The sequence below is a fragment of the Alexandromys fortis genome, unplaced genomic scaffold, assembly GCF_014885135.2.
Source record: "Alexandromys fortis isolate MF-2015 unplaced genomic scaffold, M_Fortis_MF-2015_v1.1 scaffold_175, whole genome shotgun sequence".
In the NCBI taxonomy this organism is placed as follows: Eukaryota; Metazoa; Chordata; class Mammalia; order Rodentia; family Cricetidae; genus Alexandromys; species Alexandromys fortis.
The window spans coordinates 1,770,320-1,789,880 of NW_026068065.1; the positions used below are offsets into that span (position 1 = coordinate 1,770,320).

The following is a 19,561-nucleotide window of genomic DNA, read 5'->3' on the forward strand; positions in this document are numbered from 1 at the left end:
CAGCAGCTTTTAAAAATAGACGAGTGACCAGAGCAAAGAGGAGTATGGTTCAGGAAATTTAGCTTTCATTTTTTTTGAAAGTCAGAAGTTGGCCTTGGTGGTCCATGCCTATAATCCCAACACCAGGCACGATGAGTCAGGAGGATGCTAAATTTAAGGCCACTATGGGCTCCATAGCAAGAGTCTGTCTCAAGGGAAAGAAAATCAGGAAAAAGTAGACTGAAAAAGATTTAAGATTAAAAAAAGACAACAAAGAGAGCTGAAAACTCATTTACTGAGCGATCATCTGAAATAAAGACAGCTAATGAAGTAAGAAGATACTACAATTACATCCATTCATATTAGTCTTCGAGGCATCGAAGTGGAGACATCAAGCCGTGTGGTGAAATGGGTGCTGTTTGACAGAATATCAGACCAGACCACGGAGAACAGAGGAGTGGAGGATGTCAGTCAGTCCCTGGGAGAGCCAGTGCAGGATGCACTTCACTGAAGAAAATTGTGTGAAGTGAGGCAGATCACTCAGGGGATTAGGCAAGAAGGGAATTCTGACCCCTGCCGAGGGGAGTTACCGACACTGAGTAACAATGTCCTCATTTTGTGTGGCCCAGGATAGCTTCAAACTTGAGATCTCCTGCTTCAGCCTTCCAGACGCAGGATTGCAGATAGGAGCCACTCTGGCCAGCTTGCTTTGGAGGATTTAAACTGTGCCTTTTATTTTCTAAATTATTAGAAAAGAAAAAAAAAACGAAGAATGCTTCTCAGAGCAAAATCTGTAAAACAGCCCAAATATATGAATAAAAACCGTGAAGCAGGATTGGACAGCTCAGTGACACGAAGTACCAGTGGCTGGCATTTATCTGCTACCCCTTTTTTGAGCTAAGCAAGCTCCTAGCTCAGTGACCTCCTTGGAGATGACAGTCAGGAACTCTGGGCACAGTAGTCAACCCAATTATCTGATGTTTCTGGAGAATGAAAAAAAGCAGACAGACTCCCAAGGGAGAGAAGTTAGAGGAGGGCCCAGTGTGGGCTTCAGGGCCCGGGATAATGATTGCTGTATTGGCGGCTTGGGTACTGATGACAAACCCATAGTTTTATAGACTGAAGAATCAGATTAGAGAGTCTGAGGTGTGGAGCTCTGCCCCACAGAGAACTAGACTGGGATAGCTCCAAGTTCTGTGTACAAATCCTGCCTGAACCTGAGATTTCCAAACCACATCTCATCTCCATTCTCAACTTGATTGGCCTAGACACACCTATAGATCAGTATAGCACATCTCTTGAGTTTGTCTGCAAAGGCATTTCCAGAGATAATTAACTAAAGGAAAAGACCTTCCTGAATTTGGGTAGCAGCATCCTAAAGCTTGGGGCCCAGCTGACATAAAAGGGCAATCTTGGAGCTTGGTGCTTTCTCCCTGACCATCACTGCCGTGGTGGGAGTTCATTTGGTCTGCCACACCGTCCTTGCCCTGATGGGCTGCAGTTTCTAATAAACTAATAAGACATTTTCTAAATAATGAAAGAGAAAAGCTGAATTGCTGTTGCTGCTTAAATGGTCTAAAGGTACCCTTAAAAAATTCTATGATAAAATAATATTTTAGAAGGATAAGTCAGATTGGCTCCAGACAGCCATGTAAATATTTTATTGTTATTTTATAGGAAAATTCCTTTGACCTTTGTTATGTGCTTTTCTTCCTCTAAACCAGTTTGCTCATGTATGAATAGGAATTTTCACCGTCTTGGTTTTAAGACTTGAATTTTAAGGAAAAGATCTGCTATCCACATGCGTCTCCGCAGCCTCGATGTGCTTGTCATTACTTGAAAACCCCTCTCTGCATGCATTTTGTCTCTGAGTGTTGTTACAGTTCTTCACTCTGCACGGTTTTAGAGTCCTCTTACCATTCTCTACCAAATGAATGGCCCGTAATCCCAGTCCTCTATCTTATACAACCAAGTGTTCATTTACCTCTGTTCAGAAATCATTTTAAAAAAAAATCACAGGCAAGAACTAGTGAATTTTTAACTGGTATTTAGTAAATCATGGCAACTGTTGATATAAGTATAATATGAAATCTTTACATCTAAGGAGGTTAAAGCCAAGTGTAAAACCCTTTGTAGCTAAATAATATTTCAGGAGGTAGAGCTATTGTATTGTAATTAGCATAATATTTGAATTGCAGAGGAACTTCAATTTAATAACTACAGCCCCTTTTCCATTGCATAAAAACCTAAAGATTTTCAAGCCAATGAATTTCTGCTTAGGATTATGTTTAGAAAATGCCCTCAGAACATAATGTTTGAATCACATGTCTTTATAAAAGCTGAGTTTTAAAAATTTAACCCTTTGAAACATTCAGTCTGTAAGGCTTAGCTCCTGCCATTCTCCTTTAGCTTTGCTGACAAGTGAAAATCTTTTTTTAAATTTATTTTTTATTAATTTATAGATAATACCATTCAAAATTTCCACTTCCTCCCCTCCTCCCATTTCCTTCCCGCTCTCCCACTCTCCCTCCCCCTCCAATCGTAAGACTTCCTGTGGGAAGTCCAAGGCTTAGGAAGGTGTGCATCCAAATAGACTAGGATCCCAAAAAGCCAGTACATGCAGTAGACACAAATCCCAGTGCCATTATCATTGGCCCCTCAGTCATCCCCCATCGTCAACCACATTTAGAGGGTCCAGTTTGATCCCATGCTCATTCAGTCCCAGTCCAGCTGGCTTTGGTAAGCTCCCATTAGATCAGCCCCACCGTCTCAGTGGGTGGACCAACCCCTCGCGGTCCTGACTTCCTTGCTCATCTTCTCCCTCCTTCTGCTCTTCAACTAGACCTTGGGAGCTCAGTCAAGTGCTCCAATGTGGGTCTCTGTCTCTATCTCCATCTGTCACCAGATGAAGGTTCTATGGTGATATTCAAGATAGTCATCAGTCTGACTACGGGACAAGGCCAGTTCATGTACCCTCTCCTCCACTGCCCAGGGTCCTAGCTGGGGAGGGACATCCTTGTGGACACCTGGGATCCCCTCTAGGAAATCTTTTATTCAACAGCAAGTGAGCTTTCACTGCTTTCATTGATCTCAGAACTCCCAAACTGCATGCTTGTCAGTCTCCTATAGCATTAAAAAAAGGACAGGTGTGGCCATACACACCTTTAATCTCAGCACTACTCAGGCAAAGGTAGGCAGTTCTCTCAGACCAAGTTGGTCTGTATGGTGAGTTCCAGAACGGCCAGCTAGGACTGCATAGTTAGACCCTGTCTCAAAACAAACCAACCAACAAACAAAAACAACCACCACCAACAACAAAACAAAAACAGCTTTAAAATAACACCTTAGCTTTATTCTAGACTGTTGAGCTCATAGATATTCACTACTGCTGATATGTTTTTATAAAAGGATATCTAATATATAATAGAAATGACACATTTTAAGAACTGTCAATCTATGGGGGTCATGTAAATACAGTACTCATACATTCAAAAAATAATTAAAAAGTCATTGTTTAAATATCACCACAACCATATAGTAAATAGTTCTGCTTCTCCCCAAAGTTTCCTGTGTCCTTTTGTCTTCACTCACTGTTGGCCCCACCTTCTTTCATCATCACTCACTGTTGGCCCTGCCTTTTGTTATCACTCACTGTTGGCTCCGCCTTCTTTCATCATCACTCACTGTTGGCCCGGCCTTTTGTCATCACTCACTGTTGGCCCTGCCTTCTTTCACTGTTGAAATAGGAGCGGTGGCGGGGCTGCGTCCCCAACACCCCAGCCGCTTGGCTAGCTCATGCCCGAAATAACAACACACAAACTGTATTCATTTAAGAACTGCTTGGCCCATGATCTCTAGCCCTTACAGGCTAATTCTCGCACCTGGACTAGCCCATTTCTAATGATGCATGTAAGCACCCCAAAGTGCGCTTACCGGGAAGATTCTAGCCTAAGTCCATCGTGGGTTGCAGCTGCCTGGGAGAGCTGAGCATGGCGGCTGTCCGGTCCCTCTGGAAGCAGAGCAGAGTCTGACCTCACTTCCTCTTCTGCCCAGAACTCTATTCTGTTTACTCCTCCCATCCATGTTCTAACCTATCAGGGCCAAGCAGTTTCTTTATTGCTCAGCCAATGAAATCAACAGATTGATATGACACTCCCACATCATTTCACCATCACTCACTGTTGGCCCTGCCTTTTGTCATCACTCACTGTTGGCCCCGCCTTCTTTCACCATCACTCACTGTTGGCCCTGCCTTTTGTCATCACTCACTGTTGGCCCAGCCTTCTTTCACCATCACTCACTGCGGATCCTTGGTCTTTCCTCAGGCAGCCACACTGAGTAGTTGCTTTGGTTGCTGTTAATGGGCTTGTCTTTTCTCTAGTCTTATATCAAGGAACTACCCAGTGTATATTGTTTCGGGTCTGGTTTCTTTTGAGATTTGCCGATTGTACACTTAGTTTATCTTTTTTATTGCAGAATAGTATCTCATTGTGTAGATGTGCATGATTTGTTATCTATTCACCGAATGCTACATATCTGGATTGCTTCTGAGTTGGGAATTTTACAAATGAAGGTCTGGAGGTTGAGCCTGAGCCTCATGCGTGCCAGGAAAACACGTTACCACCACACAAACCCAGGCCCCACCACATTTTAATGCAGCTTCTCCAGCAGCTTTTACAGTTGGTGAGAATTGTGGGAATATTTAATTTTAAACCCATTTCTCAAATTTTACCTATTTTACTCAATGGAGGTAAGGATTATAGCAAAGACAAGATCTCATGTTGAAGCTTAGTATCCTCAGAGCAGGGCCAGCATTATCTCACTTTTTGTGATGCCCGTAAATCAAAATTTGGATGTAAGTGAACTGAAACTTCTTAATTGCCACAGACCACATGCAAACTCTTCCTTCACTGTAATGATGCCACAATGCGTACTTCTAAGGAGGATAAATGTTTTCTAATAATCATTTTATTTTCATAAAATATAGCAGTTGAAATCTATCACAGTTATAAAATTTTCTCTAAACAAGGAAATATAGAAAAGATACTATAATGCTATATTTTGAAAAAAAAAAAAAACAAGATATAGTGTAATCTAATTTGTGTATTTACTATTGAGGAAACCTTTTTACTGTTTCTATTTTTATAGTTTTAAAAATTCATGAGCTTTATAGAATGTCTATGAAAGACAATTGGTTGATGCAATAAAATTTCAAACTCTTGGAAATTTTTTCCAGAAGTTTCCCTTAAAAATATTTTTAAGGTCCTACAGTTACATATGCGTGCCACCCTGAGTACCGCAGTTACATATGTGTACCACCCTGAGTACCACAGTTATATATGTGTACCACCCTGAGTACCACAGTTACGTATGTGTGTCATCCTGAGTACCGCAGTTACATATGTGTGCCATCCTGAGTACCATAGTTACATATGTGTGCCACCCTGAGTCCTGCAGTTACATATGTGTGCCATCCTGAGTACTGCAGTTACATATGTGTGCCACCCTGAGTACTGCAGTTACATATGTGTGCCACCCTGAGTACCATAGTTACATATGTGTGCCACCCTGAGTACTGCAGTTACATATGTGTGCCACCCTGAATACTGCAGTTACATATGTGTGCCACCCTGAGTACCGCGGTTACATATGTGTGCCACCCTGAGTACCGCGGTTACATATGTGTGCCACCCTGAGTACTGCAATTACATATGTGTGCCACCCTGAGTACCGCAGTTACATATGTGTGCCACCCTGAGTACCATAGTTACATATGTGTGCCACCCTGAGTACTGCAGTTACATATGTGTGCCACTCTGTTTGGCAAAAGCCTACTTAAAAGAAAAGTATAAAATCCTTAAAGTCTATAGAAAACATTATTTTGAGTAAGGTAACCCAGACACAGAAAGACAATTATCACATGTACTCATTCATAGGTGGTTTTAAAACATAAAGCAAAGAAAACAAGCCTACAAACCACAATCCCAGAGAACTTAGACAACAATACAGACACTAAGAGAGACTTACATAGATATAATCTACATGGGAAGTAGAAAGTAAAAAAAGACAAGATCTCCTGAGTAAATTGGGAGCATGGGGACCTTGGGAAAGGGTTGAAGAGGGGAGGGGAGAGGCAAGGAGGAGCAGAGAAAAATGTAGAACTCAATAAATATCATAGAAAAAAAATAAAAAATTTAAAATTCTTTAAATCTATTGCTATTTTCTTTTTGTTTACTTTTGAAAATAAGTATATTCGTGAATCTGTATTTTGTGTGAGCATACATTCACTGTGACACATGTATGTTGTAAAATACTACCTTTGATATAATCACCTTGCGTTTTAGCTTATTAAAAAGAGTATTTGGATTTTTAGACAATTCATTACAGTGGCCTTTCCTTACCTTTTAATCAAATATGTGACCTTAGGACACATTCAGGAACAGTTTTGTCTATCAGTGTTTTTTTTTTTTTCTCTGAAAGGCTTATTTTAACATGACTTTTAATTAATTACTGAGAACTTACAGGACCAGAAAAGATGATTTCCTTCCTGATATAATCTTCTAATTTCAGGGGCTAAGGACTTTGGGCTGTGTCACCTCCTCCTCCTTCTTTTTGTTTTTAGAGACAGGGTTTCTCTATATAGTCCTGGCTGACCTGGAACTCCCTAGGTAGACCAGGCTGGCCTTGAACTCAGAGATCCGCCTGCCTCTGTTGGGTTTAGAGGCATCACTACCATACCCAGCTCTGAGTCTCTTCTTACATGGATGTTTTGACTCAGGACTCTGGAAGGCGTGACTTTGCTTTTTCACTGCCTCTTCCTCCCATGGAAAGCCAGGAGCTGGGACGCTTCTGATTTCCTTTCTGTAACTGCTCACTTTTCTTCTATTAAAAATGTAGTCAGAGTCTTAGTTCTATCTGAATAAAAATAATTTTGGTCAGTTTTCTTGTGCTTTCTTAGTCAGTAGAAAGCTCCATTTACCAGCCTAAAGATAAAGTATCATTGTGGTTGAAGCTAAGTCAAAAGCTCATGCGTTTGTTTGTTTCAGATCTCTACAAAAATGGACTCCAGAGGGCTAACTTTGTACCATTTATAGCTGTCCTGAAGGTAAGGGGAAATCATTTGTTCATCCATTGACATGCAGGTGATCGCCGAGTGAGTCTGTGGCAGCACCTTGGTCTTGAATCAAGCAGAATTCATCTCCATATTTAGACAGTGATAGTCAGAGACAAGAGCAGAACGATACCTCTTAAAAACAGTATTTCCCCATGTGTACATGGGAAAAATGACAAATATAGTCCAAATTATTTCCTAGCTGAAACATTTGATAGTTTACATTTTATAAATCTTAATTTAAGGTTTGCTCATAAATATTATAGCAGAATGTTTAAGCTTATACATGGCGTTCTTTGTTTCCTTCAGGCTAATGGCCATTATTAACATGTTTTCCTAGTTATTAAAGTTGCTATTCTAGAACACCATTATTACAAAAATATTCTAATATATTTAAATGTGATTGCCATCAAGTTATCATGAAATTATGTCAAGTTGAGGAACATAAATAGTTTAAATATTTGTGTGTGTCATTGCTGCATAGAGTTTAAAATAGTCTTCATTACAATATCATTAAGAATAAAATAGCCTCCTTTTTTACTGTTAATTTTAAGTAATTTCTACATGATTATTCACTAATTCTATAGTCTACCCATATTTCCTGAAAGCCTACTATGTGCAAAGTGCCACACTAGTCACAGTAAGTAACAGAATTACAAAATAGGGGATTTTTATCTCCAGGTCTTTATAATCTACTTGAGAATGTAAAATGTACACAAATACTTTAAAAAGCAAAGTATATTGTTCCTAAATGAAGCACAATTATGTGCCAAATGTAATTTATCTAATTTTAGGTATTTAAATGTTCTCAGTTCTTATCACCATATCTGAAAAAGAATAAAGTTTTATTTAACAAAAACTAAACTTCGAAAAATCTTCCTAAGAAGGAGTGGGATTGCCTTCAAATACTGTAAGCACACAGTCAGACAATCTCTTTGACACACACTTTAGCTGAATTATTGTTGGTGCCTGCACTAACTCAGAAGAATTCAAACATCTGTTTCCCTGACCAATTTTTGTTTCCCGTGGATCTGAATTTCTCTGAGGTATTTTTAGATGTGGGGAAAGCGTTTCCAGAGGCCCCAGACTGTCGATAATGTCTCCTTTGGTATTCATGCTTCACACATGGGGAGAGGTAGATTTCCTCCATACTCTAAAGTACGTACCCTACAAAGAGACCAAAACACAAACAAGAAATGGAAAAAAATAGATGCCCAAAATAGTATCTTCGTATGGCAAGCTGTAGAAAGAGAAGGCTCACAGACCTTCGTCTATATACTTTTTGAGGGGGAGGAGAGAGAGCATAAATCTTCTTTCCTTTTTTGGTCAGTAATTTATCATAATTTGATATACAGCACCATCAATAGCCAGCTAAACTGGCTGAATTAAATGTCATTTTCATTCCCTTTTCTACTCTTAATTTCTCTGAAGAGAGAAGAACACCAGAGATGAATAATCCATAATTTCAAATTGAGCACGAACTGACATGCCCAAGAAAGTAAAGACTGCATTCGAAAATTTCTAAAATGTCCACTTCATTTAAAGGATTTCTTATATGTAACAGAACTGAGTTCAGCGGCAACACTAGAGCTGGTTCTGCGGGAGCTCGTCTGTCGTTCCGTTGGGTCCTACTCTTGGGTCAGCCCGACATAGACTAGAGTCACTGGGGTGAGGGAAACTCGTGGAAGCATGACCTCCATCAGATTTACTGGGAATATGCCCGTGGGGACATACCTGTGGGGACATACCTGTGGGGACATACCTGTGGGGACATACCTGTGGGGACATACTAGTTGACTTAAGAGGGCCCAGCCTTCTGCAGGTAGCTGGCCCTGTCCCTAGGCAGGTGGGGCCTGGGCTGCACAAGAAAGCTAGCTTGGGAAGCAATACAGTAAAAGCATTCCTTGGTCTCTGATCAGTTTTCTCCTCCAGGCTCCTGCCTTGAGTTTCCTTCATGAAAGCCAAATAAACCCTTTCCTTCCAAGATGCCTTTGAGCACTGTTTTTATCAAAGCAGCAGAAAGCAGAGTAGGGCAGTATGTTTACATGAAGACTCTTTGGTAAGTAAAGATGGCTTCAGACTGAACTGAATGACGTCTTGCCTGTTTACAGGTGATAGTCATCAATCATACTTAGCAGTTATATAATTTAATGTTCAGCCAAAGACATTACTAATATGAATGAGATGGCCTCTAGTCTCAGGCATTTGAATCCTTGCTCCTCAGCTGGCAGCACTGCTCGCAACACTGCTTGGGTGTAGCCTTGTTGGAGGAAGTCACTAAAACATTGAAGCCTGCTGCCATTCCTAGTGTGTGTTCTGTTTTGTGCTTGTGATTTGAGGTGTAACCCTGCAGCATCCTGCTCCAGCCTACTGCCTTGTTATTCCTGCCTACTGCCATCCTATTCCCGCCTACTGCCTTGTTATTCCTGCCTACTGCCATGCTATTCCCTCCTACTGCCATGCCATTCCTGCCCGCTGTGCTATTCCTGCCATTGTGGATATAACCCTCAGGAATTATAAGCCCAGATAAATTTTTTGTTCTGTAAGTTGCCTGGTCATGATGTTTTATCACAATGGAAAAGTAACTAATATAGAATTTGGTACCAGGAATGGGGTATGTATATTCTGTGTTATATTATTGTCGGAAGTATAAAATTTTATTTTTATTTTACAGATGGCTATAGTTAAGAGATAGCCTTGAGTCTCAGAAAAGATTTTGGGCTTTTAAACAGTGTTGAGATTGAAAACCATGAGGACTTATGGATTGGACTAAATATGTTTTTATTATAGTATGGCCATGAGTCTGTGGAGGCCAGGGAGGGAGTGGTGGTTTGAACGAGAATATCCCACATAGGCTCCGCTGTTTGAATACTTGGTCCCCAGTTGGTGGAGCTGTTTGGGTAGGTTAAGGAAGTGTGATCTTGCTGGAGAAAGTATGTCATAAGGGGTGGGCTTTGAGCTTTCAAAGCCATGCATCGTTCAGTCTTTCTCCCTTGCAGTTCAGAATGTGAGCTCTCAGCTTGCTCTTTTCCACACTTCTTGCTGGAAGTGTATGCAGGGCTTCTGTGCTTAGCCAACATCCTCACACCTTGGTGTTTAATTATAGGCAAAACAGGTATTCCCACCCCCAGCTCAGGAACTCAGTCATGTTTTAACACAAACATAAAAAGTATAAATATAAAAGCTATTAAAAGCAGTGACGAACACAAAGCTTTTGTTCCCATGTTATCATGCATGTTTAGAGGAGCAGTTAGATCAATGGTGTTCACACGCACATGAGGGGATACAGTGTGATTATTTGCGGGGTGCTTTTCTAGGAGTTCTGCTGATCACAGACTGCAGGATGATGCAGGAACTTGCCTGTTGCCATAGAAGGATGAAAACAACGTTCTGCACAGAAGAGTACTAGGAAGATGCAGCTCAAATGTCAGTTGAAATTGTGCCTTGTTGTAGGGCTGCTTTTCATTTCCCTGCCACCCAGACTCCCGAAATAATCACACAGAAACTGTATTATTTAAACCACTGCTTGGCCAATCACTTAATTGTATTGCTAGCTAGCTCTTACATCTAGAATTAACCATTTCCATTCTTTTATATTTTGCCATGAGGCTCATGGCCTACTGGCAAAGTTCCGGCTTCCTGCTTGCGTCTTTCTCCTCTGGTATCTCCATGGCATCTTTCTGACTTTGCCGCCTTTCTCCCAGCATTTAGTTTAGTTTTCCCTGCCTAGCTCAGCTCTTTTGCCCTATCACAGGCCAAGACAGCTTCTTTGTTAACCAATGGTATTCACCTCATACAGAGAGGAATCCCACATCAGTGCCTGAATGATGGGATTTTAAGTGGATTTCCTCTTTTAGAGATTTCTGAAATGAGATTTCAGATTTTGACGAAATTTCATTTCACCAAAAATGAAATGAAATGGAATTTCTGAAATGAACATATATTATTACTCTAATGGAAAAAAATTTAGACAGATCAGATTTGTCCCTCTTTCTTAGGAACTCAGCAGATCTGGACAGGACTCTGATATTCAGATTGAAGTATTGAGCATGACCACCATACAAGTAAATGTGGCATGTGTCTGTCCAATTGGTGATGCTAGAACAATGTCAGCAACTGGGGGGTTTCTAAAGAAGATGGATTTATTCTTGAAGCTCTGGAGGTCATGAATTCTGTTATCACAGAAACCACCAGATGTGGATCTAGTGAGCCCTCATGTGGTATCCACTCAAGGCAGAGACGAGAGAAATGAGAAGGACACAGCAGCCTCCTTTCGTGATGACAACATCAATCTATCCTCATGACACAGCTCTAAAGGCCGACCTTCCAACACTAACATGTGCTTCTTGGAGGACTCCATCAAAAGGCTATGGAAGGATGACTTGGGGGCTAAAGGCACTTCAGGCCAGGGACCTGAGTTCAGTCCCCTCCACATGCACTGTGGCATGTTTGTCTTCTCTCTCTCTCTCTCTCTCTCTCTCTCTCTCTCTCTCTCTCTCTCTCTCTTTCTCTCTCTCTCTCTCTCACACACACACACATACACACACACACTTCTTTATTTTTATAAACAAAGACATATAGGAAGGAGGACCCACAAGCAGGAAGGAAAGACCTGACTAGTTGCTCAGAGCACACGATGAGCGCACTGACTCAGACAACGAGAGAAGATGCAGTTTTTAATATTTTAAGAGAAATTTAAAATTCATTTTACTAATAAGGTGAAGGAGATGAACTGAATGTAAGATCAGAAGAAAAGTGAGCTGGCAGGGACCCAGGTTCAATTCCCAGCACCCACACCCATCTGGAATTCTCTCTTTCGAGGATACTGCACAGGTGTGTGCAGATGTGGGGCACAGACATACATTCAGGCAAAACACCCATACGCATAAAATGAACTAATTAAAATATGTCTGGTATCCTGTCAGCTGGGTCATTGTGCACATGCCCTATGTGGTGGCACACTCCTCTCATCCCAGCACTCAGGAGTTGAGGCAGTAGGCCTGCGTATTCAAGGCTAGCCTGGGCTACATAGTGAGACTATGTCCCAAATAGGCCAGTGGAAAAAATAAATAAATCCCTGCTACATTTCAGAGCCACTTAAATCAAAAACCCTACAGATATGTATTTTTGGACATATGGTAATGTAGGAATTACAGCCTTCATGAAATTTCCTGAGCAAATTACTTTTAAGATTTCACACCACCAGTCAAAATGAATAACTTATAAATAGAGATATTACAGTAAAGTAATTGGTGGTGGTTGAATTGAATCTGATTAAACATTTCAGGCAGTAACATTCTTACCATGTCATGTGAGCACTTCTGTAATTGAATTAAGTACGGGATGCTGAAGTATGTGGCAAAGAGGCCTTGACCCGAATGAGCAGCTTGAGCAGAGAAAATGGCACATGTCAGGTTCTCCAAAGAGCATATGATGCTTACACTGAGACTTGAAAGTCAAAAATTACTAGGAAGAGCCAAAGGGCATTGATCATAGAGGGGGTGTATGGAAAGGATGGACCATGAGGATTGTACATTTAAGATGTGATTAGTAATTAGTTCGTTAATATTTTATGAACCACTTATTACTATTCTTCTGTTTACCTGAGGCTTTGAGAATTTGTTTAAAACTTAGATCCCCTCTCTCTGCCTCCAAATAAAAGCAGGATGTGTTTGGTGTAGCATGCAAACACAAGGGACCATAATGATACTTAGTGCTCTTAGATAAAAAGATAATTAACATAGTAATCTTTAAAGTCTGTAATTTGAAACTCCCTGATGACCATCTGACACAATTTAGATAATTCTTCTAAAGTATGTATACTGGTGAAATTGTTAAAGCAGTTGCCAGTATCTGCACAGACTGTTCTTTACAGTTAGATGTGTCTCTCTTGGCCTCTACACTGCAATATTTTACAGAAACTTGATATCTGTATCCAGGTCAGCATCTAGAAGCAGTAGCCAAATCTAGACTGTTAGCTGCTTTTGTGAATAAAGCTTTATTGAAAAGCTTCACGCTCATTTCTTTGTATGTTGTCTGTAGCTCTTTTGACACTATAGCAACAGAATTGAGTTCTTGAAGCAGACTAATGGTCTTGAAAGTCTAAAATATTTATGTTCTGTCTTTTTTCAGACAGTGTATGGATCCTCATTAATAAAGTGTGTGAGGTAGCCAGGCAGTGCCACCACTTTAATCCTAGCACTTGGGAGGCAGAGGCAGGCCGATTTCTGTGAGTTTGAGGCCAGCCTGGTCTACAAAGTGAGTTTCAGGATAGCTAGGGCTGTTACACAGATAAACCCTGTCTCAAAAAGCAAACACAAACAAACAAACAAAACAAACCAAAAAACCCTAAAACCCAAAATAAACCCCAACCCCTCTCCCCAAAATTAAAGCAAAACAAAACAAAAATAAAGAGTGTGAGGCACAAACAGCTACTTAAACTAATATGTGTAAACAGCATTTTTTTTCCTAGAAAATTTTACTTGTTCATGTAACAGAAACCCTGGGCTAGAGTAGATTCAGTAGCAGCTATCAGAGAAAGTGTTACTTCAAAAGCAGGATAAATGCGTGCTCAAAAAGAAGGATGTTGGTGGGCTAAGAGCCAAGAGAGTGGCCAGGACCAGTTGCAGATGATTCAGTAATTTGAGATTATTGGCTTTGTTAGAATCAAATGAAAGTGTTATTTCCATATATACAGACACACAGACAGATAGACAGACATGTACGCATACTTCTGTATTTATTTGCAGTCCTGGAGATTGAATCCAGGCACTTGCACATGTTGGTCAAATAAGCACTCTACTTCTAAGGCATCTCTGTAGCCCTAGCTTTTACATTTATTGTTTTGTTATTTATTTATTTATTTATTTATTTATTTATTTATTTATTTAGGAGACAGAGTCTTTAAACTGTGTGAGGTGTTTTGTTTGGTTTGGTATTTTTGAGACAGGATTTCTCTGTGTAGCTTTGGAGCCTGTCCTGGCATTCACTCTGTGGAACAGACTGGTCTTGAACTCACAGAGATCTGCCTATCTCTGCCTCCCAAATGCTGGGATTAAAGGCATGTACCACCACTGCCTGGCTTTAGAGGCAGAGTCTTTTTTTTTTTTTTTTTTTTTGGTTTTTCGAGACAGGGTTTCTCTGTAGCTTTGGAGCCTGTCCTGGAACTAGCTCCTGTAGACCAGGCTGGCCTCGAACTCACAGAGATCCGCCTGCCTCTGCCTCCCAAGTGCTGGGATTAAAGGTGTGCGTCACCACAGCCAAGCAGAGGCAGAGTCTTAATCTATATGGCAGACTGGCCCAAATCTCACAGTGTAACTCAGGCAAGAGGACTGCCACAGGCTTTTGAGTGCTCGGATTAGAGATGTGAGCCATGGTGCCCAGTAATTTCATATAGATTAAAATATGTCTTAAGTGCATAGTGATTGAATAATATTCTTTCCACACAATCTGTGCTATCATTAGTATTTAAAATTGTGATCTTAAAGATATGGAGGACTAACTGATATTTTGACAGAAGAATCGTATTAGCCTTAAGGGTGGAACTGGCTAGCAAAATTATTTCTGGTCCTATCTGCTCGGTTCTATAAACAGGTGACTGTATAGACCTGTCTTTTATATTTGGGTAAAAATTCTGTTCACTCCATCGCTTACCACACAGACTGTTTTGTCTTATTCACTCCACAGTGAAAGAAATGCTGTGTGTAGATTTTAAAGTTGAAAGCTTCTGTGTGAATCTCACTGTCTTTTTAGAATTTTCATCGTCAGTTTAACTCTAGAACAACTCTGAAATACTATCCCCGTGGGAACTGTCCTGTGTGGTAGCCTTTGCCGTGTTTCTAACAAAGATAGGCTGTCACCAGTAAGTCAGCATTCTGATCCTCTTTTACAGTGACAACAGGTGGCTTCTTTTTGAGAGTTCTTCATTTCCTCTTAAAATTAAAATTTGGGTGATTGACTACTGGACGGTAACTATGAGCTGTGGACAGCAGCCAGCAGAGCATCCTACAGTATGATTCTCTCTTTCGTCAGTATCATCTGGGAAATGAAATTAGAGAACAATAGGTTCTAGCATCAACTCTTCAGAATTTTCCATTTCTGACAAAACATTGCTCATTTGGAAGCATTGTATTTTGATTTAGCATGAGTTGATTTTAAATATGAAATGCATAGATACTTAATAGTTGAAGACAGTAAGTTTTGTTGCTACTAAGTTTGTACTATTTAGTTCAGTGATGAATACATATCTTTTACTTGGTAATATTTCTGGACTATTATGTTGTTGTTGTTTGAGACAGGGTTTCTCTGTAGCTTTGGGGCCTGTCCAAGAACTTGCTCTGTAGAACAGGCTGGCCTCGAACTCCTCCCTTGTGCTGGGATTAAAGGTATGCATCATCACCACCCAGGTGTTATGCTTTCTTGATCAGAAACATTTTAAGAAGCTGTCTATTAGATTTTATGATCTGTTTTCCGTGGGTCTTATTCTGCTAATGGACACTTTGAGGATGTTCTGTGCTGTAGTCTGCAGCTGCAAACTGTAGAAAAGATGCTTATGCCTTCGGACAAGACATTGTGGCCTTCATCTCTTGCCCCGTACTGGCACTAGGGTTTTAGAGTTGTTAAATAAATGGATCTTGTCGCTTTGTCCTGCGGTGGCTTTCACAGCTGCTGGGAGCAGTTTGCTGGTGTGTTTGTGGTGCCTTTCGGCACTGGAGCTCTCGGGTTGTTAGCCTAGGGGTTAGCGTCCACCCAACTGCCCTCCACTGGCCTGTCACCCGAGTCAGTCTTCCGGGGGTCCCTTTGTCAGCGCGGTGATGTCTTTACTTGGGAGCTACCCTTTTAAGAGTTAGAACTGACCGGGACAAAGGAGAAGTCCCAGAGCAGACCCCTGGACTCAAGAGAAAGCTGGCTTCCTGCAAACCACTGGTGTTCACTTGAATCCTTTTGGGTGTGTGATGTCTTACAAGACAAAAGCTGATCATTTGATGTGTAATCAATTTCTGGGATTAGCGACTCTTGGGCTAAGTGAATTGAGGAATTGACCCAAGGTGTTGCCATCTATGAGCTTATTTTGTGCTTGAGAAAAATAGACTTGAAATTACTGAGAAAAATATATTGACAGCAAAAGGAATTAAATGTCATCAGTAATATGTAATTTTGTTTTGTGTTCTTGAAATGGATAAATAGGATTAAAATTAAAAATTGTTGTGATGTAATTTTAAGATGTAATTCTTATTCATCTTTATCCCCAAATGAATACTTTGTGTTAGATAGCCTATGGAAAAGTAATTTGGGGTATATGCTTTTAAAAAAATATTTTTTCCCGTCTTGTAAAGTGAAAGTAAAGATTTTCTATAAAATATATTAGTTATGTACTTGCTTTTAACTGAAATATAAACAGCTGTGCCTTACATATAAAATATATAGTTTAGGACTTGAATTCTTTTCCTTGAATAAATAGTTATTTTCAGTTTAATTACAAGAAATCAGTTCTGTGGTGACAAAAATGGTTTAAAAGAAGTGTGTCTTAAATATGAATTAGTGGCGTCTTTGAATCATGAGGTAAATTAGTTTAATTCTACACGGCAATTTTCTCGGCTAGTGATGTCATGTGAAATAGAAGTCTCCCTTCCTCTCCCCTAAAACTCAAGCCAATTAAAGGAACTTTTAAGCTCTGTCACAGGCCACCATGGAGGTCTGCAGAGAAGGACTGTAATCCAATAAACATTTCATTTAGATCATGAAAAGGAGACATGAGGAGAAGCTCCTTTAAAAGAGGGTGTCACTATGAGTCTACCCATGAAGAGATGCGAGGAACTTGCCAAATTAACCAAGAGGTCCTCATTTTTAATGCGTAAACGTGTCAAAACGAACAGAATCATTATTTAATTTGCTTGAACCCTACATTGAGGAACCTCTGAAAAGCCCCACTGTGGGGCTGGATGGACAGGGCAGAGGGAGGTTGTGAGAAATCCAGATAGCACTCAGCCCTGGCCGGAGCTGGTCAGAAAAAGGAAGAGATAATTAGGCGTAATTAGCGTGTATGAATCGTTGTCTCTCTGCCCTTAGCTTGAATAAATTTTGAAGAAGAAAAAAACCGTGGTGGTGCAAAGCCTTTGATGTGGGAAGAGTCATTGTGGCCTGGCAGCGAGGCGGGGTTTTATACTTTTGTCATAGTGGTTGTGGAGCAGAAAGACTGAATGAGCCCTGCACCCCCAAGTCTGCTTTATACCAAGGACTTTTGGATTCTCTTGAAACAAAAATGCATCTCCAGTTTTCAGTTTCCCTAATGAGGTAGGGGACCCCATCAGGGCTCAGAGGGAGCCATCTTTAGCTTTGTTTAAATCTTAACCACTGTTTTTTTTTTCTTTTGGAAAATCTGTTTTTGTTTTTTTTGTTTTTAAATCAATGCGTCTCCCAACCCTCCGCTGCTTAGCTTGCACCTCCAGTAGCAGAAAGGACTGTGAACAGGAAAGCCAAGTAGAAAAATCAGACAAAATTTATCACACAAAGAACAACACATTTTTGTGTTTCAGTCCTCCCCAGTTGATGAACGTCTTCTGCCTTAACATCAGTAACATTGTAGTAAGGTTGTTTTATAAGGAAGATAGTAAGAAATCGTACAGGGAATAACTTTAGACTGTCTTCTGCGAAGCGCTTGTCCTAAAATTGAAATGGCCCTAAGGAAAGCAAGAGTGGGGTACTAGGTGTAGCATTTATGTTTTTAAGTGAGATCAGTTGGACCAAAATATTGCTCAGTATATTCCTGTAAACTTTTTTATTTTTGAGTGAAGTACAAGCCTGGCAGCCTGGCTGTGTGTTCACAATAGTGTGTCCAGGGTTATTTTACTCCCCGGGGAAGAGCTTGCTCCCGAGAAAGCATTGCATTTCCTTGGAGATTTTTGAGTGATCAGGGACAGCTGGGCCACCCAAAATCTAGTGTTAATTTGCTTTGGTTGTTGGTTTTTGTTCACTTCGATGGCCCCAATATTTTTAAATTAGTCCTCAGCAAAAATAAATTAGTCACAGGAAACTCAGCAGGACCCTATGGGTGAGGGAACGCTGAGGTGGCCTAGCTGTAGTGCCCAGGCTCAGAGCACTGCCCCTAGGCCAGTCTCCCATTGCTGACATTTTCAGACACTCCCTGAGCTACTTGGAGTCATCATTGTGTGAAGAAAGACCGACCTGTCAGATACTGAGTGCCCAGCTTGCATTCAGTTCGTAGTCTCCTTCCGGTGGCTCTTAGCTGTAATTCAGTCATCAGTAGCCTGCTCCTCCATGTGTGATCTGCGAATCAATTTTTGTGAGTGTCACCTTGCTTAAGGATAGCTTTCTTATGACGTTGTGATTCCAGGTAGACTTCTTTCAAGCCACAATGCTCTGAGATGCCTTGGGCTACTTAACCCACTTTGCATATTGTACATTTGTAGAGTAAAGTAGCCTTTTATACTTGAAGTTGGTTTGAACTCTGAAAGGCAACACCTGAGCAGCTCACAGGACTGGATAATTACGGCTGATTGTGTTTTTCAGGTGTAGGTCACAGAAAACTCATTTGGGGTAAAGTATGTACAAAGCTAAGAAATATGCAGATTTCCTGTTGTAGGATTGTGTAAAAATTATTTACAGTTAATACTTGCATAAAGGTTAGAAAGGTTGATGAAGTGATATTTAGTTTCGCTTTACTATTCACTGCGTGTCAGAATGTAATTATGACTGATTCATGAAACTGTCTTAGAAACGAACCATCTTTATTAAAATGCTGATCAAGATAAGAGCTGACAGTAATAAAGAATAGAACATTTTAGTCTTGTTGCTTTTGAATGATTGCTAATTACCCCAGAGGTCATGTATAGTGCTTGGTAGGATTCATTGACATTATTTCTTTTAAGTCTGCTGTTTCAACAACATCTGAGCACGAAGACACAAACTGTGCGCCAGGAACAATAGTTTGGCCAAATTCTCCAGGCTCCAAATGCCTAAGACATTTGTTTTCCTACTATGTGAATTTAGGTTTTCTCTGTCAAAATCATAATTACCCTAGGGGTGGGTGGCACAAACAACTTTGTGTGTTCATTTGTTCTTGACTGTGTTCATATCTATGATTCCCATTTTTAAGTTGGTCTCATAGGCTATTGAGACACTGTTGTCTCATAATGTATGTAAGCATATAAAATTAACAAAAGCCAGAAGATGCATTGGCCCATAAGTTAGAATCCGTAGAAAGGACATCCCAATGTATAATTAGAATATACTCTTACTATCAGTAGCTCGTGTTTCATTTTCTTTTTGTTTTTATTTAAAAAAAAAAGAACCTTGTCATCTTTAAAGATGTGTAGAAATCTATATATTTTATTCCTTAGCTCACAATATGTGGTAGGAAGCCTATATTAGTAAAATTTGGTTGTCTGGTTAAACTCTTCATAATATCTAAAGTGACCTTCAAAATTCCTCACAACCCAAAGTAGTAGTAGT

At 40.3% G+C, this 19,561-nt stretch overlaps 1 protein-coding gene across 3 annotated transcripts in view; it reads left to right on the forward strand.

The window, feature by feature from the left end:
• Afg1l (AFG1 like ATPase) overlaps positions 1-19,561 on the forward strand; it is a 143,815-nt gene that overhangs the window by 60,642 nt on the left and 63,612 nt on the right. For all 3 annotated transcript variants that reach the window (XM_050120525.1, XM_050120524.1, XM_050120526.1), the window contains one exon: positions 7,026-7,084. In XM_050120525.1, the coding sequence (XP_049976482.1) occupies positions 7,026-7,084 (59 nt within the window). The remainder of the gene's footprint in view (positions 1-7,025; positions 7,085-19,561) is intronic.